Raw genomic sequence first — 27,539 nt, 5'->3', positions numbered from 1 at the left:
GCACAATCAATGCAGGTTGTGTTGAAAGTGTTTTCTCCGGAGTACTTGGAAGGCCTCTTGGGAGCTGGGGCACTGCAAAACCCTCCCTAGACAGTCGGCACCTTGAATACCTTTTCGGTGCAAGGCTGGGTCGTCCCAGTTTCTCATGCCTGTATAGACTCTGAATGACCTCTGAGGCCCTTTTAAACCACCTTGGGTCATGTAATGATCATTTCTCCCCCGCTCCCGTTTACACAAAGGTTGCTTTTTAAATTTTGATTCGGTTCTTGTAAGCTGCCATCCAGTGGCTGCATCACAGAAATCCAGTTTAATGCATTTCAGAGCTTTTGCTCCTTGGTCCCCAGGGCGGTACAAAGCCCTGCTTCACTTTTGCTGTGCCAGCGTCGACGTGATTCAGAAGATTTCCCTGTTCAGTCCCTGAAATCTGAGCAAAGCCCCCGCCCCCCAAATCCAGTCTCGGGCCATCCAGCAGAAGCAGACTCACAAGGCCCTGGGGTGTGTCTGCCCACAATGGAAAAAAGGCAAAGATCGGGGCAGATACTTTTATGATGCTTTCATTCAGATTATATTTCTGAATGAACTACACTAAATAAACTAAAATGTTTAAGTTTGCCTTTTGCCTTGCTCTGAAATCGAAATTCTCTTGAACTGGGCCAAGAACTTTGTTCTACGCCCTTCATAAACTCTGGCCTAGGAACCTTCGCTGCTTAGCAGAGGAGACGTGAAACTGCTAACGAGTCCCTGGATGGCAGCGGCAAGACCGGCGTCCGGGACCTGCGACCCACATCTCCCACTGCTCCTTGAAGTGGGGGACAGACTTTAAAACGTGAGCCCCATTTCTTTGGTGGAAAGGCAGGGTATGAATCAATAAGCTGATCTGCACTTGGATAAGGAAAAAGGCAGCTGTGTGTTGCTCATGCCCGCTACCCCCCCCCCAAAACGGCAAATCTGCATTAAAACAAAGCCAACAGAGTTGTCAGCTTGCTTTCTGCTCTGCACCGTGAAATTATGTTTGCGCACTTCTTGGCTTCTCGGCTGGTTATGGAGTTGTGCAGGCCAGGATTTGGCTTCTGTCCCCCCCGCACACACACACACAAATCACGCATGACTTTCAGGCTCACACGGGAGGCACCCCCTCTGCAGGTCACTGCAGGCCGGTGTACGTGAGCTGGGCCAGGCCGTCTGGGATGGCTCGGAAGTACTGCAGGCTGGTCCTGTGTATGCGGCACTTGTATTTGCCACAGGCCTTGACGTACTGGAGGAAGTGGGGCGCCCCGGGGAAGATGACGCTGTCGGCCAGGATGGTGGCCCCCTGAGGCAGAAGGTCGTGGGCCTCCAGCAGCTGCAGGTCCCGCAAGTAGCAGCGCTTCCAGTGGTCCATGAAGACCAGGTCCGCCTGGGGCAGCCCGTGCTTCTCTTTGAGCTGGGGGATGACGTCCTCCGAGGGCCCCACGATGAGCTCCACCTGCACGGGGCAGGAGAGGCCGCGTCAGGAGAGGCCTCGATGCTGAGGTCCCACCTTCCCCGGCTGACTGCCACTTGCAGATGCGCTGCCACAAATGAGCTTGTTTATTTTATTTATTTATTTATTTATTCGATTTATATCCTGCCTTTTTCCTACAAAGGGCTCAAGGCAGCTTACATCATGCCCCTCCTCCATCGTATCCCCACAACAACAACCCTGTGAGGTAGGCTGGGCTGAGAGTCTGTGACTGGCCCAAAGTCACCCAGTTGGCTCCATGGCTGAGCGGGGACTCGAACCCGGATCGCCTGAGTCCCAGTCCCAGGCTCTGAACCACCACACCACACTGGAGTTGGTTCAGCCTTCCCCAAGCGGGCACCCTCCTCCCACCGGTGCCTCCACCATCACCAAGCCTAAAACCATCACATATGACAGCAAAGAAACAGGAAAACCTTTCTGTTTTAAACAGAATAAAACCAAAAATAAAAAGGGAACAGCCTGCAGCAGTGCAGAAACCAAAAATGCATCATGATTGTTCAAAACCGAAGGGCTAAAAAGCCTGGAAAAAGAAGGAAAAGACAATGCCAAAAAGACTACGCATTAGTGGTCAGAAAAGCCTCTAGGACAATATAGCTTTGGCGATTGGGTGGTATAGAAATGAAGTGAATACAATTTACTCGGGTGCCACCACTGGAAAGGTCCTTCTCTCTAGCAACCCCCAGCTCAATCTGTTTGCAGCGTGGGGCACCTGGAGAGGGGCCTCCGAGGACGCCCTCCCTTTCTGGGCACGTAATTTTGGGAGGAGACCTGGCCCTAAGCGGGTCAGAGTTTGGCTTCACAAGACTGCTGGCTTCACAATGCTGGCAGGCGGAATCCAGCGGCCTCCGAAGGGCCCCACTTCTGCTTCCCACCTCGCTCCCTTGCCAGTGCTGCTGCTTTCATCGGATGGCTCCGGTTGAGCCGCGCCTGCCACGTCCGGAGCCTACCGCCCAGCGAGACTCGGCACCAGGCCGAACCTCGGGAAGGACTTCCTGACTGAGAGCAGCACGGCAAGGGTCTCCCGCCCAGGGCGGCTGCGGGCTCTCTCATGCCGGAGGCTTTCAAGAGGAGGCTGGACAGCCGTCGGAGGAATGCCGCCCTGAGCAGGGGGCTGGGCCCGGCGGCCCCCTGGCCCCTTCCAGCTGCACCGTGATGCCAGCAACCCGGAGCCACTCACCGTGTCGTCGTCGAAGCCGGCGAGGCGGATGACCTTCTCGGCCACCGCCGCTTTGCGCGCGTCCATCTCCACCGTGTACAGCCGGGCGCCCAGGGGCAGGGACTGGGCAATGAGGATGGTGGCGTAGCCGCAGTACGTGCCCAGCTCCAGGACCGTGAGGGGGGCCTTCTCGTAGATCAGCCGCTCCAGGACCTTGGCTGGGAGCACCAAAGAAAGAGCACGAGGCTGGCGGCGGCAGCGGCGCCCTGGCAGCCTCCCGAGGCCACGGACTGGTGGCAGGGTGCAGCGGCGTGGACACCTGCCTCTCCACCGCACGTCAGAAAACCTAATCTAAATCTCTGAACTCTGGTGACTGAACCATCAATTTTAAAATGTGGGGCACTTGGAAAAGAACTTATCCTTAAATCTTGCAGGTGAAATGGCAATATAAGCATGGAGTATTCTTTCTTTAAAAAAAATACATCGTCTTCAAGCCACGCCTCACGTGCCTGCAACAACTCACTTAGGGTGCAGCTGAATACATTCCAAATACAAAAGTCTTCCAACGCCCGGCGTGTCCAACACACCTGCATTTTTAAAACTGTCCCTTAGCAGCTAAAAGCCAAGGCGGTGCTGATTCGAATGCTACAGAGAACCAGTCTGCATACAGAGATCACCAGCCAAAACAGATTTTCCCGGCATGCTGGGGGGCACCAAGGATGGGCTGCTTTCTAGTATAATGGCAACAGCCATGATTTTTGCTGCTCTTCTACTATCACACTCAGGCTGGTGTCCAACGTAAGGCTAAAGCCTGTACACAGGAAGCTGTGACCTCTCCGGGGCGTGACGGAGCACGCCACCTGCCGCTCCCATCAGCTGCATCGGGCGAAACCGAGCAGCTCAAAAGCAGAAACAGCAGAGAGGTTAAAGGAATTACATCTGTGGAACTAAAAGGCGGGGCGCGATCTGAGGCATTTCTACTCCGATGTCGCCCCCCCCCCCAGACAAGTGCCGAGCGTATGGCAGTCGTGGTCTGCTCCCCTCTTCCCCAGGGGCTCGTGGCACTGGACTCAGTGGGGCTCACCTGGGGGTAGCCATGCACGGGAGCAGTCTTGGCACGGGCTGCCATCTGTCTTGCCTACCCTGAGTGGGCACAGCGGGGCCGCGACCCCTCTTTCGGCAGCTGAGTCGTCTGGGGCTTAACTTCCTTAAGGGCAGGAGACTTGCCCCGGCCTTTGGAGGGCACGGCCACCCGTCAGATGCAGCCCATGGCACTCGCATCAGACAGCAATGGGGAGAGGGTACTACCCAGGAGGGAGGCTTGGGGTGGGGCAGGGAGGGGGCTGCAAAGGGGAGCCCCTTCTCAGGTTTTGTGGCTTTGCTTGTGGACTTGAAACTGCCCATGAAACAGAAGGACACAAAGTCTCCAGGTCTCTGCCATGCAAAGAAACAGACCCTGGAAAGAGCCGCCTCGGGAACTTTTGCCGTGTATTTTGCCCACACGCCCCACGCCCCAAGCCTTCTGCACGGGATGGCTGGCGAAACCACGAGAACCCCAAAGACCCCCTCGCGCCTGGGTTCCGGCCACACCTTTCTGGGGTCCGAGGTTGCTGAGGTACTCGCAGTGCTCGCTCCACCGGTCAAAGGTCTCCAGGATGTGCAGGGGGTCGCCGGGCACGGCGTGGGTCAGCACGTACTGGAAGGCCCGCTCCTCCCGGGGGATGCCAGTCAGGCGGTCCTGCAGCCAGCGCACCACCACGGCGCGGTAGAAGAGCAGGAAGTAGTGGCGGTACCGGATGAGCAGCGTGACCACGAAGGGAATGAAGGCCAAGGCGATGGCCGGGGAGACCATTGTGGTGGCCACGGGGGCGGCGGGGAGGGCTTCAGCCCTAGAGGGAGAGAGGGACAGCGGGGGAGGCCTGGGGTCGCAGCCTGCATACCCCGGGATGAGCCCCAGTGAACTCTGCGGGAGACCCCTCTGCACCCGCCAGTTTAATGCACAATCTTGGCCAAGGCCCCTCCAGGTTTTGGGGGGCCTCCAGGCGAAGTCCCAGCCACGGGCCCCGCCTTCATGCGTCCCCTTTCCCTGCCCTGCCGCCCCCACCCCATGTGTGCGTGTCGGAGGCCAAGCCGGGAAGCCTGCAGGCAGCCACGTCGTGCCCCACTCCTCACGAGGAAGCGCCGGTGCCCAGGCCATCGCACGTCTGCCTCTCCTTCACCCCGAGGCTCCCGTGGTGTGTGGGCCTCTTCCCATTTTGCCCCCTAACCGTTCTGTGAGGCAGCTTAACCCGAGAGAGGGTGAGGAGGGGGGCTCAGACCCCCCGGAGGGGGTGCCAGCGAGCTCCGTGACTGGGCGAGAGCTGGATCTCTGCCGCCCAGCCAGGATTAGTCCCACATCTGGCTGCAGGGTTTGCCCAGTCCCTGGTGGTCTGACATGGTGGCATCTCAAGGTTGCTTGCTCTGAAGCCCCCTCTTTTATAGAGTTGCATGGCCTTAATTTGGCACCTGCCAAATGACAGTGTGAATGCTCAGAAGATGCACTCAGCTGTGCGAAACCGAGGAGGTAAAAAAGAGTCTGAAGGTTACTACTGTCGAAATGTAGAGCGCAACTGAGAATTGAAAACCAGGCTGCCAAGACTGTACTCCTCTTATGCAAAGCTATGGTGCGACCACCCTTAGAATATTGCACGATTTGATCACAGCACTTAAAAAGGACAGTGTAGAGCTGGAAAGAGCACAGACATGGGTGACTCAGATGATCATGGGAACAGTGCAACGCACACACAAAGAAAGCTCAAAGGACCTGGCGTTGTTCACCCTGAGGAAAAGCGAGTGAGCAGACACGTTGATGGAGGTGCGCAGAGTTACACACGGTGCGGAGAACGCAGAGGGAGATGCTGCCGCATTTGGGCAGTTTTAAAAGGGGGTCGGGCACATTCCTGGAGGAGAGGGCCACCCATGGCTCGGTGCCACCCCCGGGGCAGGGGCTGCATGCCTGTGTAGTCCAGGTGCTGGGGAACATGGGCAGGAGGGGGCTGATGGATCCGCGTCCTACTTGGGGGTCTCCCGTGGGCAGCTGGTCTGCCAAGTGTAGACAGAAAGCTGAAGGAGACTGCTGCTGGGCCTGATGTGTACGTAGGAAGAGAGGGGCCCAAGCATCGTTTCCCCGCCACCTGGGAGAAGGAAGGGGGCTTGCACTTGTGGAGCGGGGAGGGTGGATGCTGGAGGCAAGCACACCGGGGATGCCTGAGCCAAGTGGGAGCTTGGCGGGGTTGGGCTCTGGTGGCTTGCCTGAGCCAGCAAAGGCACGCCGTCCCCGGGGGCTTTTGTCACTCTGGTCGGGACACCCGGGGGAGGAACGCGGCTCTTACCTGCATGCAGCCGCAGCGGCTGTCAGCCCCTCCCTGACGGCTGAGCTGCCAAGCCCCTGGGCTCCCGCCGGAGCTGGGCGAGAGGCCAGCCAGCCTGCCAGGCGACCCAGGTAAATGATTGATGAGGTCGCTGAGGCCGCCTCCTGGGTTACCTGCTCGCACCTGTCACTCGATGGGCCAGGCAGAAGCAGGAGACCCTCCAGCAGCACGGCAAAGTTATTGTCCATCTACATCCTGCGAGTTACCGTCTCTGGCAGGTTCATGATGCAATGAATAAAAAGGGTGTTTTCATCTCGGGACGGAATTTCCGTCCTGGCCTTCATGGAAGAGCTGAAACCAAGGCCAACGTCCAAGGCTGGATGCTCTCATTGACTTCCCAGCACACTCCTCTTCTGAAGTTATTGGCAAAAAGAGGCACAAGAAAGAGCAAAGAGCTGGTGTGGCGCATCCCCCGGAGGGATCCATGGAGGCTCTGGCTGCACTGGTATCATGAGACGGAGCCAGCGCACACGCGGACATTCTGCGGGTGCTACCGAACTGCTGAACACTGCAAAGAAGGAGCGCTTGCGCCCATATTTGCCCTCCTGCCCCTCGAGATTGGCGGCAAAGGCCCTCCTACGGGAACCCTCCGTGAAGGATATTGGGAGGGCGAGTACCCGGAGGAGGGCCTTCTCTGCGGTGACGCCCACCTGTGGAATGCGCTCCCCAGAGAGGCCTGCCTGGCACCGTCGTTATTTGTTTTTCGGCGCCAGGCCAAGACCTTTTTATTTAAATGTTATTTTAATTAATTGCTAACTTATTTATTGGTTTTAAATTATTGCCTGGATGTTACCAGTTTTGTATGTATTGTATTGTTATTTATTTGTTGGAAGCCGCCCCAAGGCTTATGCGAATGGGGCGGCATACAAGAAACCCAAATAACTAAAATAGATACATAAGAGAGATGCCACTCCCAGGGCGCATGGGCCTGGGGCACAGAGTCAGGAAAAGTGGCGAAGCGCTGCCTTCCACAGCAGGCCAGCTGCCACCCCAGCGCTGCAGCCCAGAGGCCTTGAGTGTCCGGCAAACCCCCGGAGACGCTTTTCAGTGGGAGCAGAGCAGGGCAGACGGAAGAAGAGCCCTGCGGCTGGCCCAGATCCAGGGTCCATCCAGTGCAGCTCTCACAGGGGTCAGCCAGCTTCTTGCTGCTGTACAGAAGCAGCGGCAGGAGCTTGGAGATCCCCATCGCACCATCTGCATGTGGAGAGCCTGCTTTAAATCGTCAGATTGTGCTCCAGCGCTCTGCCTGCACGCCAGGCCTAGCCCTCCGTCCTGCATGACAGCGCCAGAAGGCGCCTTCAGCTGGGCAGCCTTGCTCATGGGGTGGAGGCTCTGAAGCCGCTCTCTTGCGTGTTTTTCAAAGGCATTTATCTCACATGTATCTCCATTTGTGCTGAGCCGGTGGGGCGGGGTGGTGGTGTGCCGGGGGGGGGGGTGGGTCAATTGTGCTGTGCTGGGACACGCCAGACCGGGCTCGAGCCTCCTCTGGCGCACGCAGTGTTGTATGGCACGATTTTACGGATGAGACCAGAGACTGGTTGGAATTTTTGGAGAGAGATTTATTAACCTGCAGGGACCAAGCACTCTAGGAGTGTGGTGTCGAGCAGACGACTGCAGCTATTTTTATACTCTTTTACAGCTGTGCAGGTGCTTGGATGACAGCGGACAATGGGGAACCCCACTGAGTTACATTTGCACATTTTGCACCTTTCCCATGCTAAGGCAAGCAAGCGAGGTTACAAGGGCGTGACGCTGGCGGTTATGCTTGAGCGTAGCCTGCTTGTTTTCATCCTTGCGTAGCGTGCACATTTGTTGGGGTTCCTGTTCTTGTTTACGCGAACGGGACACCCTGATCATGCTTTCTTTTACCCGTGACGAGCCATGCCCTGGCTGCATGTTCAATTATGAGGGGGGTTACCACACCCAGCTCGCTGGGTGACTTCGAGCTGGCCGCCGACCTACCTTGCAGGGGTGTTGAGGGGAGGGGAGGGGAGGGGAGGGGGGAGTGCGGCACCTCGCAAGGGCAAGGGGCGGTTGTAGACGCACGGGCGCGACAGACGCGTCGCGCCCCCGCCCGGGCCAGGGGCGCTTTCTCGGGCACGAGGGCGGCACGCGCGCGCCCGCACGGTGGCTGCCGCGCCTGCGCGAGCCCGGCCGCTGCCAGGAGAAGGGCACGGCTTCCGCGGCCGGCCCCGTGAGCGTCGCCGCAGCGACGCGCTTCCCCGGCAGCGCGGCGGAGCCGGCGGGGGAGGAGCTGCACGCGGGGCCGGCCCGGGGGAGGCGTCCTTTCCACGCCGCCCGCCTCGGCTCACCGCGCGGGCATGAACACGGTTAAGCGGGACTCGTGTCGCCCAGGCTGGGGGGAATCTGAGTAAAGGTGAGCGGGAAAAGAATTCACAGCGGGGGTGGCTCCCCCCGCGACCGAGCTGTTGGTGCCTTCCAACGGCCCGAGCCCGCCGCACCTCCCATCATGCTGCAGCAGGCGCAGCGGGAGGCGGGGCGGCTTCGCGCAGGCGCCCAACAGGGAGGTCTCTGGAGAGCGGAGACACGGCGGCCGCGCATGCGTGCGCGGCGGCGCGAGCGGCTCCCGGTGGTCCCCCTCGGCCAGCCGCGCGAGGAGGAGGAGGAGGAGGAGGAGGAGGAAGGCGCGCGGTGAGGGGCCGCCTGCGGGGCGGGGGGCAGCGTGGGGCCCGGCGCCCCGGCAGCAGCTCCGGGAGGCGCGCCTCGCCTCGGGGAGGCTTCGGGCGCCCCCCGCCAGCCTCTCGCCGGGCCGGGCCGGGCCGGGCGCGCCTCCCTCCCCGGCAGCCGCGGCGGCGGCCGCAGCATCTCCCGGGCAGCATGCGCGGCCGACCGGTGGCCGGGGCTCCCGCTGGCGCGCAGCCGCCGGGCCGCGGGACCCTCTGCCCGCCCCGGGCCGAGCGGCGGTCGGACGGGAGGCGGCTGATTTCGGGATCGCTCGGGAGTCGCGGAGCGGAGGGCCGGCGCCTCTCCCCGCCGCCGCCGAGTGCGGGGCGCGGGTTGCGGGAAGCCCGGTTCCGGCGCGGCGTCGGAGCGGCTGGCGGCGGGACCCGCCCGGGGGAGGCGGTCGGGATGCGGCTGGGCAGCCTCTGAGAGCGGGCTGGGCCTGCTCGCCCTCGGGCCCCTTCCGGCGCCGCTCTTCCGTCTCTCTGTGACTGGATGACAACATTTATTTTATCTTCCGATTTACATCCTGCCTTTTTCCTACAAAGGGCTCAAGGCAGCTTACATCATTCTCCTCCTCCATCTCATCCCCACAACAACAACCCTGTGAGGCAGGCTGGGCCGAGAGTCTGTGACTGGCCCAAAGTCCCCCAGTGGGCTCCATGGCTGAGCGGGGACTCGAACCCGGATCGTCCGAGTCCCAGGCCCATGCTCTTAACCACTGCAGCACTTGAGGGTATCCTTGGCAAAACGTGGCCAGAAATTAAGAACTGGGACACATGTTGTCTGGTGACTCATGTTCGGGTTGTGTAAGGATCCTGCTGGACTTGCTCCTGATTTCAAGTTATGTCACAGGGTTTTCGGGAACCGCCTAATCCTAGGCCGCCTGTGTTCCATCTAGCCCGGTATTGCCAACACTGACTGGCAGGAGCGGCAGCTTTTCAGAAAGGATTCTTTGCTAACCTTCTCTGCAGACACGGAGTAGTGAGCCAGGTGTCTTGCAGCGGAAACGGCTGCTCTGCCGCTGAATCTGCTGTGTCGGGGCATGTCGTCCTTGGCAGGGATCCCATGTGTGAGGAGAAGTTGCTGTTTTGCTGCTTTTGTACTCTCTGGGATCACAGGTTGGGAAGTGGCGATGGCACAGGCAGCTCAGTCAGTCTGTGGTTCACAGAGGCTGCACCTCTCAAATGCCCCAGTCACAAATTCTGGCACTTGATGAGGATGAAACCTTTTAAAGGGATGTTAGAAGGTCCCCTTACCTGGCCCTTTGACTTATTTATGGCTTTTATATACCATTCTTTCTGCAAAAAAAAATACACTCTCAGAACAGTGTATATGCCCCTTTTTGGTCCAGAGGGACAGGAACAATTGGAGAGCTTCTGTGAAGCTGGCAATTTTCATCACAAAGTTAAAAAATTAAAACCGCTTGCAACTTTTTCTTGCATTTGAGCAGAAGATGCCTTCTGAGAAACCTCAGCTGGAAGGCAGCCTTCAGGAACAGAGCCATGGTACTGCCGGGAGCAGTTTGGGTGAGGCAGAAGGTGCGGCGGCTGCGCAGGGAGACGACCTGCCTGCCAGTGAGACTCACGTGGGCCCCCGCCAGGATGCACTTGCCTTCGAGAGCAGCTTTCCTGCACCAGCAGCCGATGCTCCTTTTGGGGCACCCAGGAAGGGACCCCTGCTGCTTATTGACCGGCAGCAGATCCAGTCTGTGCAGGCGGAGGAGCTCCGAGGCTTGGGTGTCGATGTTTACGACCAGGACGTGCTGGAGCAAGGAGTCCTTCGGCAGGTTGACCATGCCGTGCACGAAGCAAACAAGGCGGTGCAGGTCGCCAGCGCGAAAACAGAGCTCCGGTCTGTGTTGGATGACGCGAGGTGAGACGGGGAAAGTCTTGCTTTTTATCTGCACATCACTGAAACGGAAAGCTGCGTACAACCTTTTTGAGGAAGGCCGAAGCCCTTTCTGTACATCAACCAATCTTGATTCCATTTCATGAAATGTCACCTTAAATTTTACATGCCCTGCCCTGAAATAGCTTTTGAGAATTTGCATTTTGCAAATATAAAAGCAGATGTTCAGAGCCCTGGCCAGCCGATCCAGCGCTGAAACGATTAAGGTGAAATCCACCGAGGGTTCACGTTGAGTAAGCCTCACTGAAGCCAGGAGGCCTCTTCCGGGACGGCTCGAGGGCGCTCGTCAGGGCCTCACTGCTGGCACGGTGCCGCCTAAAGCGGGAGGTATCTTGTGCTGCTCAGAGGTGCCTTCACGGCCGAGCTGTGGAGAGGGGCTGCCGCGACCTCAAGTTGACACCCTTCTCTGTTGAGGACAGCGAACGTTTTCTCAAGATGTTCTGTGGGAATGGGATGGCGGCCTCCTCCTCTGTCAGAAGGCGTGGCCCTTCCGGATGGTGGGCTGCCGGAGCTACTCGCTCCCCCTCGTCAGGTGGGGGGTGTGGGCCACATTGGCCTCCGCCGTCATGGAAGCCCTGTGTGAACCCCCACTGTTGTCAAGCCCCCCCCTCCCCCAGCTGCACGACATAAATAATCGCCCTTGTTGAAAGGCTGAGCATCACTGGGGAAATCCTGGCAAGGAAAGCTTTGTGCGATCGCACCCTGCGGGCGACTCCAGGGTAATTTTACAGGTGGGGGTTGGCTCAGCTTGTGGGCCATGGGACAGGTGGCTCTCGCCATCCAAAAACTACTTCAGTTCAGAATCAGCTAGGGACTAGCCTTAACAAAGTTAAAAATGTGCTTTATTCACCATAACATTTAACCTGATAATCTGTCAGGCATTTGATATCCTTTACTGAATGTAAAGCAACTCCCTGAAAAAATCTATTTGGAATTTAAGCATGAATTCATTAACCAAAACCCAGAATAAAAGTGCTGCCATTACAATTGCTGTTTGATTGCCACCACTTGCAGATTTCAATGAACTGCTGGTTTTCCAGCATTTGCAAACCTAACTACTGCTTTGGTGAAACAATCCTGTGTTTCCCAGCTTAAATGTTGACCAGTATTTAAGTTGATCTTGTCAATGTTTGCATCTTCTCAATGAAGATTAGTAGATTATCTTTGAGTTTGTGTTCCCAGGTCATGTAAAGCATCCTTGAAAGGAATTGACGCCATTATTGAGCAATTCACTCCTCAAGCTGCCTCGAACAAAGATATTAAGAGAAAGTTAGATTCTGTGAAGCGGCAAAAATACAACAAGGTAACAGAACTTTGGCAATTGTGGGTATGTCCAAAATTCTCCTTCTGCCTTAAGGTTTGATGTTAGGATGAAAGCTTCAGTGACTCCTTGAAGGTAAATTGTACCTTAAGGTTCAAGAGTCAAGATTTTATTTTTCAAATTCCTGCTGTAGATGTAGGTTGCATTTTGCTTGTGTTATTTCAAAACTCTGGGCGGGTGTTGAATATTGGTTGCAGGTTCTTATTTGAGGACCTCGGAGAACCACCTGCTAGCTGTTTCCTTCATAGAATCATAGAGTATTAGTGTTGGAAGGGGCCAGGAGGGCCATCGGGTCCAGCCGCTGCTGGTGCAGGACACCAAGTCACACCACCCCACTCAGGTGGCTGTCCAGTTTCTTTGTGAATGTCTCCAGTGTGGGAGAACCCATGACCTCTCCGGGCAGCTGATTCCCCTGTCGTCTTGCTCTGACAGTGAGGAAGCTTTTCCTGATGTCCAGCCTGAATCTGGGTTGTCGCAGCTTGAACTGAGTATTCCGTGTCCTGCACTCTGGGATCAGCAAGAAGAGACCTTGGCCTTCCTCTTTGTGGCAGCCTTGGAGGTCCTTCTGGAGGAATATCATGTCCCCCCTCAGTCTTTTCTTCTCAAGGCTGATCTCTCAGTCTCTCTTCATAGGGCAGTGTTCCCAAACCCTGGATCACCTTTGTTTCACTTCTCTGGACCCTTTCTAAGAAGGTCTCCTCTTCAAATTTAAAAACCCCATAAACACGAATCCTCATTATGTTTCCGTACTTCTTTTTGTTGGGCATTACTCTCTTACGATGCTGTCCGTACCTTAAGATCTTCAGGAGAAGCCCTTCTCTTGCTCTCATTCCCTTCACTGGCCTGCTTTGTGGCCCCACAGGAGAGGGCCTTCTTGGTGGCTGCCCCACGGCTGTGGAACTCCTTTCTCAGGAAAGCTAGCCTGGCACCCTCCCTTTTAGGCTCTTGGAGGCAGGCAGAAACTTTTCTGGTCTAGCAGGCCTTTGGGAATAGTCTGGACCTGCAAGACTGCATTGGACAAATTTTGTTGTTTATATATCTGTTCTAATTTGGTACTTATATAATTTTAAAACGGTATTTGACAAATTCTAACTTGCATATATTTCAGTTATGTTTAAACAGAAGGTTTTAATACTGTGTCCCACCTTGAGTCTCAGTGCAGGGAACAGGTGGAATATAATAACAGCAACAGCAGTTCTGGAGCAAAACAAAGGTCTAAAGAAAAGTGCTCACTTTTGAAAGTCCACCGTCCACCCCAGGCATCTGGCGGAGCTTGTGCGATGGCAGGGCGCATTGCAGCGAAGGGGAATTTCTGGAGGCAGCATCTCCTGCCACCAATGCTCACGACCACTAGGAAGCTTCCCATAATGTTAAGCGGGAACCTGCAGTTCCCACCCTTTGCTTCCAGTCCTTCCTTTTGCAGCCTCAAAGAACCAGCCTGGGTGACCGTCTTTCACATATTTGCACACGGCTGTTGTGTCTTCCCCTCGTTTTTGCTTCAGGGCCACCTCTTCCAGCAAGTCCTCCTAGGACCTCATTCCCACCTTCCAGCCCCCATTCCTCTCCTGGTTGTTCCTCTTTCGATGCACCCCAGTTTGTCAGTGTTTTCTTCAGTATCCTGAAACTGGCATCCATATCTGGATCTGTGACGCATGCAAGGCCTGCGGACTAGGAGGGATGCCGGGCGCGGTGCTTCTGGTAGTGCTCTCTGTGCGGCACAAGCTCTCTGCAGCCGCATCACACTGCTGGCTCGGTTTCGGCACCTTGATCTTCCGGTGCAGGTACATCTTGGAAGCTGGACTGCCTCCATCCCGCATTTGTGCCTTTTCTTTTGCGCTGATCCTATTATTGCATTTCTGTGCCTCCCTGCAGCAGAAGCTCTCTGGATGGCTCACAACCATTTAAAGCTTAGAATACAGTATACGATTCAAATAGTCATGACTGCAAGATAAAATAAAATAGGAACTGGAGCCCCCTGAGGAGGATGGGCTGATTTGGAGTCCTCCACTGAGGAGGGGGTTGCACCTGATGGCCTTCTGGCCCCTTCCTGCTCTACTCGTCTGTGGATCTGAGACTCAGGAGAGCTTCAGAACACGTGCCTGAAAAGCTGTGCGTGTTCCCACTGGCCGCATCCACATGTCCCGCTAGGCCGCGGCGCCGGAGCCTGCCCAGTGTGCGCTGTTCCCGGAGCAGCCCCTGGTGCACCTGGGAGATGCCCAGGCTCCGCATGGCATGTGCTCCCCCCCCCCCGCCCCGGTCCTCCAGCCGGCCCCCAGGCGCCACAGCTGTGATTGCCGCTCCGTTTTGCTCACGGCCGCGTCTGTCTGCTCTCAGATCCCCAAAAAGCCCCGAGGGATGCCATGTACTTTTGGGGGCATCCCTGCAGTTCGCCCCACTGCATTCATTGGCCTCGATGATCAGTGTCTTGTCTTTTGCACGCGTGCTCTCGCCGCTGCCGCAGGTGTCGTCTCGCTTGGCCAGCCTGTTGTCTGCTTCAGGCATGAGGTGGGCAGAGGGGCAGGTAACGTGCAGCACAGCCCTCAGGGCGAGGCTTCGCTTTGCCCGTGCCCAGTCGCCGGGCCCAGCTGGCTGGCTGTCAGTGGGGACGCGTGGGGAAGGGGTGCGCCAGAAGTGTGGGGGCAGTCGTTGTCTCCTCTCTTGCTGTTTGAGGTTGGGAAGTCCGTGGCTGATTTTAGCACTGCTTGCTTGCTTCCACCATGCCAGGAGCAGCAGCTGAAAAAAATCAAAGCGAAGCAAAGGCACCTTCAAGTGATTCTAGGCGAAGAGGTCCTCGATGGACCAGGTGAGGATGCTTCCGAAGAAGATGGAGGTAAGCAGAGAGGTTGTGGCTTTGGAGTACTTTTTTGAAATCGTCACACTTTTCAGCTTTCATTACTTCACTTGAAGTGGTCAGTATAGGTTAATACATTTTTGAAGTATTTTAAAGAGCATTGTTTAATTTTGTGTACTCACAGAACTGCTTATCTTAAATACTCATGCAGGAATTTTCACAAATGAAAATAAATCTTGTCCAAGTTCAGCAGGGACGTCCCTTCTCCACGAACACTGCCGTGTTGCGTCCCGTACTTTAAAAGCAGCAGTCAAATTAGCTGAGCTGCAGAGAAGTCGAAGTAGACAAGCACTGCTCGAATCCAGGTTTCTAGCACAAGGCTGTCAATGCGCACCACTGTTAGCTTACTAACTTGGTTCTCATGTAATGATAATCCACCAGTTTAAAACCCAGTCGGGAGGTGTTATGTGTGAGCAGGCTGGAAGGAAGGAAGCGGAGCCCCCCAGCCCTCACCTTCCGGATCTCGGCGCCTTCCAGATTTCTCCTTGCTCAGTTGTTGGTCCTTTGGCCCTCTCCCTTCTCGACTCTGTGCTCCTCCTGCGCACATCACACAAGCTGCAATGCCACAAAACTCCTTGGAGCAATTTGGCCCAAGGACGGCCTCACAGACAGCCCCTTTCCGGCACGGATCAATAAATGCACCAGTCTTTTTTATGCAGGGTTCATCTTGGTTTGGAAAATAATTCTGTGAAGGTTCAGTTTTCAAGCGTGCTTCCTGTTGTTATTGTTTTCGTTAGACCCCGGCCCCTCATCCCTCGGCAGCATGCTTATGCCAGCCCAGGAAACGGAATGGGAGAAGCTGATCCGAACTGGCCAGATGACCCCCTTTGGAACACAGATACCCCAGAAACAAGAGAGGAAGCCCCGCCAGATAATGTTAAACGAAGCCTCTGGCTTTGAAAAATACTTGGCGGATCAAGCAAAGCTCTCGTTTGAACGGAGGAGGTCATCTGTTCAGAAGGGGGCCAAGCAGAAAGCTCCTGTACAGAAGGGTCAGTCCAAAGCTCCAGCACGTCCCCCGAAAGGCAAGGGAAGCAAGAGGAAAGCTCTGTCGAAAACGGACAGCCGCCTGCAGAGGCGCATGAGAAAGCTGCAGAGCCACGTGCTTCAGATCCGGGCAAAGGCCAGCGTCCCCAGGGCCAAGGGAACGGAGGGAGCCGAGCAGCAGGAGGACGGCACAGAGCCAGAGAGCCTGCCCGATGAAGGCCTCGGCAGTCCCGAGGAGGAAGAGGGAAGCTTTCAGGACAGTGATGGGGATGAGTACAGAGTGAGCCCTGTCCCACGGGGGAAGAAGCCCTCACTAATGCAGACTTTGCACGAAGAGGAAATTGCGGGATCCGACTTCCTCACCAGCTCTGAGGAGGAGGAGGAGGAGGGCATTGTTGGGAAGCGGAAAATCAAGAGATACAGAGATGACGGTGATGAGGATTCCTATAAACAAAGGTTAAGGTTAGTGCCGAGCAAGTCTGGAATGCTGACGGCTTCAGCTGGATCTGGGCACTTGCTTCCAACTGGAATCAGGAGTGGGACGAGGTGGCTGTGCTCCACTTACTTTGACGGGATCGAAGTTCAACTGACTGACTCTGAATCCTGCCCTATATTAATATACATGGTGATACTGCTCCAAAAGGCAGTGTGGAAAGGGAGGGCGCTAGTGTTGCCCCTTCCAGGGTATGTGGCGCACTGGGGAAGCGTTAAAAAGGTGGTGGGGAACGGGAATCCTCGAGCCAACACTCAGAAGCAAGGGTGTTGCACTGCCAGGGGAGGTGCTTGCATCCTGCATCCATTGGACGCACTTACCCACTCATGTTTGTGGCGCTTCCAAATTGCACCAGTTGGTCGGCTCTTCACTGCACCGGCGTGTGACAATCCCATGGTCCTTTGCAACTGCATATAAGGCAGCCAGTAGGCGGCAGCCTCTTGCCCATTTCCTCGCACGTCGCTCGCTCCGCTCCCCGGCTCCCCTCGGCAAGAGGGTGGGCAGCAGGGCCACAGACAAGGCAACCCTAAGATCACAGTCTCCCCTTCAGGCTCAGCCCTAAGAACTAGGAGCCCGGTGGCGCATTTGTGAGGTTGCAGACCTTGTTAAAAAGCCGGGGAATAGACGGGGGTAGTTAGGAGAGGAAGGGGGGTGCCTGGGTGAGTTGGTGAGGCGGTTCTGCCATCCGGTCCCCCGGGTTGCGCGCTGGGCTCAGGTGGAGGGCTGAGGAAGAAGGGGAGAACAACCTGCGGCAGGTCAGGCCTACGCGGGGGGGTTCGCAGGGGCAGCGGGGCTCGGCTTCTCACGCGGACCTGCCCACCGCTGTCTGCTCAGAGCGCCTCTCCTCAGACGGGCTTTCCTGCTCTGGCGGCTGCCCGCCCTGCGCGGGTGTCGAGTCCGCTCAGGTCTGTGGCAATTCTTACTGTCATTTCAGGAGGTGGCACAGACAGCAGCTGAAAGAGCGAGAGGACCGGCGGAAGGCTGGCGAGGAGTCTGATGAAAGTGATGCTGAATTTCTCGAGGGCTTTAGAGTCCCAGGTTTTCTCTTCAAAAAGCTTTTCAAGTATGTATTTTAAAGCAGCCGGCAATAAGTCATCGTTGGGGTAGTGGGCAAAGCATTTCCCCATACAATTTAATAAAGTACTGGTACAAATTGAGAAATGCTGAGAGAGTTAAAATTCCGCCATGACATCCTGCACCTGACTGAGGTCCGTTTGGCCTGGTTGCATAAGGGCTTGTGCATCCTGAGGAAGCGTGATCAGGGCATGTAGCGGCGGGTCGTTTCGCCCTGTTCCTACAGCTTTCCATTTGAGCCGCTTTAGGTGCTGCTCCAGACTGGAGAACTTGAAAGCGGCCGCAGCGCGCTCCACGCTCGGGCATGTGTTTGGCCCCGTGTTCAGTGCGTTCCCAGAACGCCAGCGGTTAACATGCCCCTCCTCTACTGCTATGCCTGTTTAACGAACATGCGGCATCCCGTGTCTGCGGTCAGGGATGTCCAGTGGGGATTCAGCCAAGACAGGCAACTGGCAATGCCTCTCGACAAGGTAGCTCTCCCGAGTGAATGGGACCCTCACGCAAGCTGGAGGCAGCTCTGAAAGCATCCCGAGTGGGCGAAGGAGCCGACGGGAACCGGACGGCTTGCCTGGCTCCCAGGAGGGGCAGAGGGTCTCCCAGCAGGGAGGAGGGGGAGCAGCCAGCCAGCCAGCACTGGAGCCCCGCCTGACCTGGCGGAGCACGGAGGTGGGCGTGCATGGCCCTGAAGCACATGGAACCAATTCCAAATGCGTTGGTTTCCCTCGCTTGATTTTTCTTAGCAAGTCTTCTGCAACCTGTATACTTTGGGGGAAGTTGTTTTGGGTGAGGGTGAAATAAAGCAGTGCGGTTCATTTAAAAATCCTGAAAGATACAGGATTCTGTAAAGATACATTTGAAGATATGACAAAGGGCTGGAAATATGGAGAAATGAGGAGCAGTTCATTCATTTTCCCCTTAACTCTCAGGAGTTCCTTTCATATATCGAGAATAAACATAATGGATTGGATCCAGATTTAGAGTAGATCTCTTGAAATTGATGGGACTGGAGTCAGTCGCGAGTAGTTTAAGTCTGAGTGATTTCAGTGGGTCTGTTCTAAATATGGCTGAAATTAGGACCGACCCGGGAGGGCCACACAGTCTGACATGGCACCCACCCCCTCATCTTTCCGCTGGTCCAGGGCATCCGCAAAGCTCCCACCCAGCTCCACGTTCCAAGCATTTCGATTTTGCCCCCCTCAGCTTCCTTCGCTGCCCAGCTTTCACACCCATGGACTGCTCGGCTGCATAGCCGAGGTGCACTGAGAGCAGTAGTGTTCTGTGGAAAGCGCTTCTTCGCAGGTGTGGCAGACACGGTCCAGCGGCATGCACACCTAGACCCCAGTCTGGGTTGAGATGGTCAGCCGTGCGCGCGGCCTCAGGGAGGAACGCAGTTCTGGAATCTGACTTGCTCTGAATCGCACCTGAATGAGCCCGCAGGCCTGCTTGACGGTCGGTGCTCTACGAACGAGAGGACTGTGGATCACAGGAAGCTGCGGGGGGTTCTGCGAGAGGTGGGGTCGCCCCAGGACTTGGTCGTCTTGCTGCACGACCTGGCATCGCAGACAAGCATTTCCTGCGGGTACTGAATCTGGAGGAGCAGAATTGCTTCCTGTAGGCAGAGGCCCCAGGCGAGGGCATATCTCATTTCCCCATCTGTTCAGTCTGCATTCAGAATGTATCTTATCCTGATGTGCAGATGATACCAGAAAGCAATCAAGGACTTGGAATGACTCCTGGTGAACGTGAAAAAAGAAAGGGCAAAAGCAGCCGAATTTTGAGAAAACCAGAATTACGACTACAGAAGAAATAAGAAAGATCGTGCGTCCCTCAGCCCAGTCATGTCTTCAGATGGAGACTCAGCCAAGAAATTTGAAGAAGACTGAGGCTGAGAAAAGCTCCCCAAGCGGACGGATGCTTCCCTTGGATCACCCCCGCTCGTGTATGCCAGTCACAGTCCATGGGTGTGAAAGCTGGGCAGCGAAGGAAGCTGATGGGCGGCAGAATCGAAATGCTTGGAACGTGGAGCTGGGGGAGCGCTTTGCGAGTGCCCTGGGCCAGCGGAAAGATGGTCAAGCCCAGCCAAGCCTCTGGATGCAGAACTGATGCTGGTGCACTTCACAAGGCGGCAAGGCTTCCCGGAGAAGCCAGCCGTGTTCGCCATGGCATACAAGTCGGCCAGTAGGGGAGAAAGTTGCCGGCGACGAGGAGAAAGGCCTCCAACGAGGCGGACTGGCTCCGGAAGGGAGGCTGCGGCCTGGAGCCACGGGGGCTGAGCTGGGCTGGGCTGTCTGTCGGGGGCCGGGCATTTTGGGGGGCTTTTGTTCATAGGACCACCATAAGTCGGGGGCCCCCGGATGGCTCATCACGACGACAGAGAAGTGCTGCCTCAGCTTCAGTGAAGAATCCCCGGGGGCCACGTACTGTGTGGAGGGAGCCATGCGCTTCCTGAAAACACGCCACGCGTCGCCCTTTAGCGCCAGGGGAGGAGTCCCAGCTCGAAACCCCCGTCTGTGGGGAGGGGCACTTCAACGCGTTTCTGCGCGTAGGGGGTTGGCCTGCAACTCCCATCAGCCCTGGCCCGTGATGACGGATGGGGGCAGGTGGAGGTTGGCACTCCTGGAGGGCCGTGCGTTGCTGCAGCCCCCCATTCTGAATGGCTGGTGCGTTTTCCTGAAGGCGAACCGAAACGGGAGTGAAATTCCTGCAGCAGCGCTCCTTTCTCCTCAGGGGCCTTCTCTCACGGGCCACGTTCGCCTTCTTGCTTGCAGGTACCAGCAGACGGGAGTGCGGTGGCTGTGGGAGCTGCACTGCCAGCAGGTGGGGGGAATCCTGGGCGATGAAATGGGGCTGGGCAAGACCATCCAGATCATCGCCTTCCTGGCAGGCCTGAGCTACAGCAAGATCAGGACTCGCGGCTCCAATTACAGGCAAGTCCTCTTCGCCGAGAGCCCGCTCACGGGCTCGGTGCGTGCGTCGCTGCGGAGACTGGGCCTGTGCATTATTAATGCCACTCCCATAAATTATTCCTTTCGTTCTTTTAAGGGGGGGCATTAAAGGGATTTTATTTATGAGGCTGTGGATCTGGGGGCACGGAAAATGCAGCATACCTGCCGACTGCTTTCCAAGCGCGGGCACTGCATGTTACAGGTGACCCTCGCCAGACACTTTGGTCCAGCGTGTCGCCCAAGATTAGACAGCACAAATGGACTGTTTACAAATTCAGCCATGTTAATATTGGCAGTTTCCACAGCATCGGATTTTCAAAGGTGTAATACCTTTAGGACATTGTATTACATTTTACATTCAAAAATTTTTTCTAGCAAGATACCAGGTAACACTTTTATTGGAAAACTGGCCCTGTTGTGATGATGTAAGTGAGGCTCACGAGTGAGCAAAATCCTTTCTCGGGTCAGCGCAGGCGGCTGATAGCCACTCCAGAGTGGGGAAGTGTCTTTTCTCCTAGAACACACCCCATATCCTGCTGTCCTGCATTCAGAACAGCCAGCAAAAATGTTTCCCAACTCCTTGAAAACCAGGTGGACACCAGGTGCAAGCAGAGATGTCTGGTAATGTTGAAGCTGTGGGGGGAAAGCCCTTTGTCCCCCAGGTTTGTGAGAACACAAAATTACTGGACAAAATCAAATTTTATTTATTAACTTATTGCTGTACTTTTAGACTGCTCAATAGCTGAAGTTTCAGAGCTGCATATAATACATTCAAACAATAAAAATGTGGACATTAAACAAAAAATAAAAACAGCCTAGAATAAAACCAGCAAGAAAGAATAATACCATCTCAGTGTATAAAATCAATTCAGAGTCAGTGGCAGGATAAAATGCAGACAACACAACAGATTTGAAAATGCCTAAGAGGTCAAAAAGGTCTTTACCCTGTACCAGAAAGTCCATCAGGTGCCTGGAGCCTCAAGGAGCGTGTCCACAAAGGGGGCAGCCCCACTGCAGCCGGTCAGGCCCCCTCATTGCATGGGGCACCTGGAGGAGGCCCTGGACTGCTGGATCTGGAGGTTTCTGTTGTCAGAGTGCACCGCACTTTGCAGAATCCAAGCAGGAGATTTACCAGGAAGTTAATAATCACTGCAAGGCAATATATGCCAGACTTGTTTTCCTGTGCAACCCATCGTTATTTTATTGTTTTAACAACATAAAATGTGCAGTTAATCGCTTACCATATAAAATGGAACTATACAGCCTATTTATGAAGCAGCAGCGCAACTCTGCAGGTTGGCACTGAAAAGCCACCCTGTTCGGTGGAGCTTCCTCTCAAGCCAGCACAGGCGGGATGCACCCCCAACGGTACAAGTGCCTGAATTTGAACAAGCAACATTTTGAACGTACCTGATATTAAAGAGGGAGATTCAGTTTGCTGCAGCCTGTGGTACCAAAATACGTGCTGCTTGGTTGAATGTTTGAAATGGCGCATTTTAGACTAGAGAAGGTATTTTATGTGGACAGAAGCTGTCTCGTACAATCAAAGTGTTGGACATTATCTGCCCAGTTGGATATCAGATGAAACACTGTAGCAACACTGGCTACATATTAGTGTCATATATTTTCCCCTCTTCCATTAATTTATTTTTAATGGACTGTATCACCTTTGGACTTTCACTGTAGAGTACTCCCAAGTTGGGGCACAGCTAATAAAACCCAATAAAACTATACGCCATCAAGCTTAAGGTTGTTAATATCTATTTCTCTATTGGTCGAAAAACAAAATAAAATATTAATCTTTGATGGAACTTAAAGAAACTTGGCAGGGCAGTTTGGCTGGGATCTGCTCTCCCCGCTCGCTGGCCTCTTCCGGCGTCCGAGGGCTCAGCCCGTCCCTTCAGGGCCGGGCACCAGAGAGTTCCCTGGATCGGTATGTGCCAGCACGGAGCACTGTACAGAAATCGTGCAATAGCGGCCCTCTGTGTGTCTCGCGAAAGGTGCAGGTGGTGCTGGGGAATGAAAGCCTGTTTTGCACGTTATTCCGGCGGCTCCTAAAAGATCGCTGCTGGCTCTCACCTGCCGCAGGTACAGAGGACTCGGTCCGACGGTGATTGTGTGTCCGGCCACCGTAATGCACCAGTGGGTGAGAGAGTTCCATACTTGGTGGCCGCCGTTCAGGGTTGCAGTCCTGCACGAGACGGGTTCCTACGCCAGCAAGAAGGTGCGTGTCCATCCAGAAGGCGCTGGTGCTTTCTTACCCTTCACTGATTCTCACCAGGGGAACTGTTCATATTTAACCGTCGCCTGCTAGAGCGGCAGCCCTAGAGAAGCGCCTCCTTCATCGGGGGCACCAGGGGGACCTGCTCTTGCGGCTCTCGTTGGCCCCTCTCGGCTTGAGATGGTTTGTCCCGGGTGGCTGGTCAGAGTCGCCCGCGGTGCTCGGTCGTGGACCATTGCTAGGAAGCTGAGGTGCCGTCTGCGTGCTGGGAAACGCGAGGCCCTGCCGTCCTGCCGCAGAGGCCTCCGTGGTGCAAAGGTCGCAGCTCTGCCAGCTCTGCATGAGCAGGAGCTCATTAGTTTCTCGGCTGTTGCAAATGGTGGGACGTTCTTTGGCTCGTTTTAGAGACCCTGTCACCTTAGGGCAGTTGGCACGGTGCAGGGGAAGCCCGGGTCAAGAGTCCCAGGAACACGAGGGCGCTGAGATGTCATGTCACGTCATGTGTCCCTTGCTTGGGGGGTTGGGGGGTGGGCTTCTCTCCTCCCTTTGCTTCACAAAACACCCAGAAAGCCCCGAGGCAGCTTTGTGGCTGGGTGCGGATGGAAGCGGGGATCCCTCTTCCACAACCCGGTCCTCACGCAGGGGCAGCAGACCACGAGCCAGTTCAGCCGCAGTCTCCCAGGTTGCAGGCTAGGTGTGCGCACCTTCTGCTTTGCATGAACGGCCTCCAGTGGCACCGTGGGGTCTGATGCGCAAGCCTGGATCCGGCAGTTAACCCAGAGACAAGCCGCAGGCCAGCCGCTCGGCAGCCCTGCGCTCCAGGCTCGCACCTCGTGACTATCCGCCAGTCGGGTGTTTGGGCAAAGAGGGGGCTGCGCGTGCACATCCATGGCTCCCACTGATTGGCAGCCACTCCCGTCACTCCCATGTCATGGCCCACCCTTGCGATTCATCCGCTCCAGATGAATACAGGTGTTCACATTCCGCCTGTTGCCAAAGATTGGGACTGGACAGTTAGATACGTACGGGCGCCCTGCGTATCACTGTGGGAGAAAGGCTCAGGTATTGGCCAGCAGGAGGAAAGAGGGCGGGCGTTGTCTGCCTTCCTTGGTGCTGCTCTCGTGGCTTGGAGCTGCTGGGAATCCTTGGCTGCGAGGACTGGATCCAGGATCTGCGGGTTCGGCGGTCTGGTCTTGACCCCAGAAAGGCCAGCAGCAGCCGCCCCGGCAGCCCCAGCCTGCCCTGCCTTGGAGTCGGCCTGAAGCGCATGCCCAGCACTCGTGCCGCTCCGGTGGGTCTTTCTCATCCGTACCTGGGCTGGGGTGGCGTTGCCCCTGCTTGCATCGTGTGCCAGCTGAAGCAGGTGCCCCAGATCCATCTTTCCGTGCTTTTGCTAGGGATGAGCGACTTTGGAAGCCCTGCAAGGCAGGCCTTTAAACCAAAAGTGTTTCGTTCCCAGAGCAGTGGTGGTGAACCCTTGGCAAATGTGCCACAGCGGGCACGCCGAGCCCTCTCTGTCGCACGTGAGCCAAGTCACCCCAGCATCGCCCCAGCAGCCGAGCTTCGGATGACAGCGCACATGGGGGCCATGCGCATGCTCGGAAAGGAGTAGCGGCACCAGGCGATGATGTCGCGAGCCACGACTTATTAGCCGCGGCTCATTCAAGCTTTCGCATGGCCGGTGGGTGCGCTGCCAAGGATATATATATTTGCTTGGACTGGCTGTGAGGTTTTTCTAAACTAAAACCTCAGTTTTCAGGTTTTATTGCAGTGTTGGCACTTTGCGATAAATAGCTGGGTTTTGGGTTGCAGTTTGGGCACTCGGTCTCTAAAAGGTCATCACTGAGTTACGGTTAAAAAAACGATTGTCCTGGCATGGTTGTGATGGTTGGAATATATTTAGAAGGGACAGAAATGTTGAGCTGTGCAAAAAAAGCTACTCAAGGGAGGCTTTTCCAAAATCGCCCACTTTTCAATGGAACCTTAGCCCTATGTTAGGGTTAGGGGGGTGCCCCAGGCTAGGGTTAGGGTTAGAAGAACGAGGTGTCCTGGCATGATTTTGAGGGTTGGAATGTGCTTAGAATGGGCAGAAATGTTGAGCTGTGCAAAAAAAGCTACTCAAGGAAGGCTTTTTCAAAATCGCCCTCTTTTCAATGGAACCTTAGCCCTATGTTAGGGTTAGGGGGTGCCCCAGGCTAGGGTTAGGTTTAGAAGGACGAGGTGTCCTGGGATGATTTTGGGGCCGCGTGGTAACTCGTGGCTCGGAGCTTTATGGCAGGAGCATTTCGCACACCACAGTGTGCATCCGTCGCTCGACCCCTCGCCATTCTAATAATGGGCAATGTGTCGTCCTTCGCAGGTGAAGCTGATTCGGGAGATGGTCGCCTGCAGCGGCATTGTGATAACCTCCTACTCGTACGTTCGCTTGCTGCAAGAGAACATGTGCAGCTATAACTGGCATTACGTGATCCTGGATGAGGGACACAAAATCCGGAATCCGAACGCTGCGGTTACACTCGCTTGTAAACAGGTGTGCGTCTGAATCCCTCAGGGCTTCCTGTGAGCCCCACCCTGACTTTTGAGCTAAATGAAGTTCAGCACTTCATGCTTTAGCTGTGCCGTTCCAGTTAAGTTGCACCACGGGCAGTTCAGCCGACGACTCAGTAGAATTTTCCCTGCATTGCATCCTAACCTGAAGATGTCGCTTGTTTCCTGTCGCAGTTCTGCACGCCGCATCGGATCATCCTGTCCGGGTCGCCCATGCAGAACAACCTGAAGGAACTGTGGTCCCTCTTCGATTTTGTATTTCCGGGAAAACTGGGCACACTGCCCGTCTTTATGGAGCAATTCTCTGTTCCGATCACCATGGGAGGGTATGCCAATGCCTCCCCAGTCCAGGTAAAGAAAAGCATGGGGCTTCGTGGTTGCGATGTGGGCAAAGCTTGGTTCTCGCGCTCATGGTCGCGGAACGCACTGTAGATGGGAGACCACGCATCGGAGGCCTTCGCCCGCGTCCTGCGCGCCTGCAGCACCCCGCATCCCCCCGTCGCCAGGACCGGCCAGCCACGCTGGCAGCTGGAGGCTGTTTTTCTGCCCGAAGGGCCCCTGGGTGGAGCCATTAGGAGCCTTGGTGGTTCGCAGCGTGGCTGGAGCCGGGGAAATGAAATAATAAGGGCGGGGGCCCAGCTCCTGACCTCAGGGAGGTGCCCCCCCCCCCATTTGAGACCAGGCAGATTCCTCCAGGTGTTTGTAAAATGCGTGGTGAATGATCGTCCTGAAGGAGGCTGCCGCTTTAAGACGGCTCACGCGGACGAGTTGTGCTCTGTGCTGGAGAAAATTCCACTTGGGCCAGGCCCATTGAATCGAATGGGGCTTGGGATAGTTGTGGCTCAAGGCCCGTTCATTTCTATGGCTAGTTTCTCCTGACAGGACAAGGCACCATGGCTTGTAACCGCGGCTTGCTGTGTCGTGTGAACCCAGGCCGAGTCGTTTCGGCCGGGGTGGCAAGTGTTCCCGCATTCCTCAGCGTTGCTCTTTAGCTGTGCCCACACGGTGCGGAAAGGTGCGGTTCTGCAGGTGCAGGCCCGGGAGGCCTCGGCCGGCCAAGCCCTGAGCTCCGGCTGCGCTCCCGCGGGCAGCACCCTGGAGCCCGGCCGGGGCGCGTCCAGAGGGCCTTCTCTCGGCGGCGGCTGCTGCTGCGGAGGGAGGCAGAGCTGCAGGCGGCCTCCATTCGCTGTGGGGTGGCCCACGCATCTCTGCGCCGCTCTCTCTTGAGCCCTGCCTGTCATCAGGGCCCGCCGCGTGTAGCAGGTGCTGGCTGCTCCGTGAAGTGTGTTCCACGCCCCAAAAAGCCTCCACCCCATTTTCTGAGTCCTCCTCAAAATGAAGTTGTGGCTGCTTTTGTCTTGCTCGGTCTTTTTACCCAGACCCATGGCCGTAAATTGCTTGCAGGCTTCTTTATCTGCTGAGAAAACGTTACTGCTTTCTAATCCAGAATAAATTCTTTCTTGCTTCTTGAAAAGGTAAAAACGGCATACAAGTGCGCATGTATTTTACGTGACACCATCAACCCATATTTGCTGCGGAGGATGAAGGGTGATGTCAAGATGAGCCTCTCGCTGCCCGATAAAAACGAACAGGTACGGCTCGAGCATGGATGCCAATCCCACTGAAAAGCCTCTGCCTCTGAGAAAGTGGCTTGCACATCCTCCTCTGGGAGGGGCCTCTTGTGCACCCACCCTCGGAGAAAAAGGAGGCACAGCTCACTCAAGCTGGGTTTGGTCTTGCTTCCTCATGGCATGTGAAGCCACGTGATTTCATGAAGTCTTGGCACAGCAGTAGGAAGTCCAGTTTTAAGTTACAGAAAGAAAGATTTCAGCTGCATGCCAAGTGCTCCCCTTAGGAACAAGAAACCAAATGTAGCACTAGAAAATGGGGAACGTTTGGCTCAACGATACTGCACAGGAGGCGGATCTCGGGGTTGTTGCAGATCACCAGCTAAACATGTGCCAGCAGTGCGGTGCAGCTTCAGAAGGGCAAACGCTATTGTGTGCTGCATCAGCAGGAGCAGCCCCTCCAGAACACGTGAAGGACCAGCCCCCTCTGCTCCGCACCGGCCAGGCCTCACCCGGTGTCCAGTTCTGGGCACCTCAGTTTAGGAAAGGTGCAGGAAAGCTAGAAAGGGTCCAGGGGAGAGCAATAAGGATGATCCCGGGGCTGGAGACACAGCTCAGACTGGAAGGACTGGGCATGTTTAGTCTCAAGGAGAGAAGACTCGGGGGAGATAGGAGAGCACTCTTAAGTGGCTCAGAGGCAAGGTCTCTTGTTCATTCCAGAATGCAGGACACGGAAGAACAGACTTGTTAAAAGGGACCAGATTTGGACTAGAGGCCAGGAAGAATTCCCTCACTTTCTGAGCAGCATGAGAGTGGGACCTCTTAGCTGGGGAAGTAGTGGGCTCCCCCTTGCTGGAGGCATCCAGAAAGCG

General features: G+C 55.8%; 2 protein-coding genes across 3 annotated transcripts in view; one reads left to right on the top strand and one right to left on the bottom strand.

Moving 5' to 3' along the window:
* Nucleotides 1-1,123: 1,123 nt before the first annotated feature.
* Nucleotides 1,124-4,509, bottom strand: TOMT (transmembrane O-methyltransferase). The gene is made up of 3 exons (XM_044418630.1): nucleotides 4,248-4,509; nucleotides 2,679-2,875; nucleotides 1,124-1,465 (listed from the first exon to the last, which is right to left on the bottom strand). The coding sequence occupies exons 1-3, from the start codon at nucleotides 4,507-4,509 to the stop codon at nucleotides 1,145-1,147; spliced, it is 780 nt and encodes a 259-aa protein (XP_044274565.1). The 3' UTR covers nucleotides 1,124-1,144.
* Nucleotides 4,510-8,629: 4,120 nt separating this feature from the next.
* ERCC6 (ERCC excision repair 6, chromatin remodeling factor) overlaps nucleotides 8,630-27,539 on the top strand; it is a 33,749-nt gene continuing 14,839 nt past the window's right edge. The window contains exons 1-11 of one of the 2 annotated variants that reach the window (XM_044418582.1): nucleotides 8,630-8,719; nucleotides 10,203-10,624; nucleotides 11,843-11,963; nucleotides 14,706-14,811; nucleotides 15,570-16,281; nucleotides 17,247-17,375; nucleotides 20,155-20,313; nucleotides 22,420-22,555; nucleotides 24,912-25,082; nucleotides 25,274-25,450; nucleotides 26,575-26,691. In XM_044418582.1, the coding sequence (XP_044274517.1) occupies nucleotides 10,206-10,624; nucleotides 11,843-11,963; nucleotides 14,706-14,811; nucleotides 15,570-16,281; nucleotides 17,247-17,375; nucleotides 20,155-20,313; nucleotides 22,420-22,555; nucleotides 24,912-25,082; nucleotides 25,274-25,450; nucleotides 26,575-26,691 (2,247 nt within the window). In that variant the 5' untranslated portion in view covers nucleotides 8,630-8,719; nucleotides 10,203-10,205. Of the gene's footprint in view, nucleotides 8,720-9,412; nucleotides 10,625-11,842; nucleotides 11,964-14,705; nucleotides 14,812-15,569; nucleotides 16,282-17,246; nucleotides 17,376-20,154; nucleotides 20,314-22,419; nucleotides 22,556-24,911; nucleotides 25,083-25,273; nucleotides 25,451-26,574; nucleotides 26,692-27,539 lie in introns of those variants that run through there. The other variant, XM_044418581.1, reaches the window with a different exon arrangement.

This window comes from Varanus komodoensis, unplaced genomic scaffold, assembly GCF_004798865.1.
Source record: "Varanus komodoensis strain SLA01 unplaced genomic scaffold, ASM479886v1 scaffold91, whole genome shotgun sequence".
Classification (NCBI taxonomy): Eukaryota; Metazoa; Chordata; class Lepidosauria; order Squamata; family Varanidae; genus Varanus; species Varanus komodoensis.
Note: the sequence above shows the minus strand (reverse complement) of the source record. Positions and strands in the feature narration are given on the sequence as shown.

Bases quoted from the DNA above. Each gene is read 5' to 3' on its own strand.
- TOMT (XM_044418630.1), bottom strand. From the start codon at position 4,509: ATGGTCTCCCCGGCCATCGCCTTGGCCTTCATTCCCTTCGTGGTCACG. The intron at 2,876-4,247 runs GTGTGGCCGGAA...TGGTGCTCCCAG, and splicing joins CAACCTCGGACCCCAGAAAG to CCAAGGTCCTGGAGCGGCTG. The intron at 1,466-2,678 runs GTGAGTGGCTCC...TGCCCCGTGCAG, and splicing joins CCGGCTTCGACGACGACACG to GTGGAGCTCATCGTGGGGCC.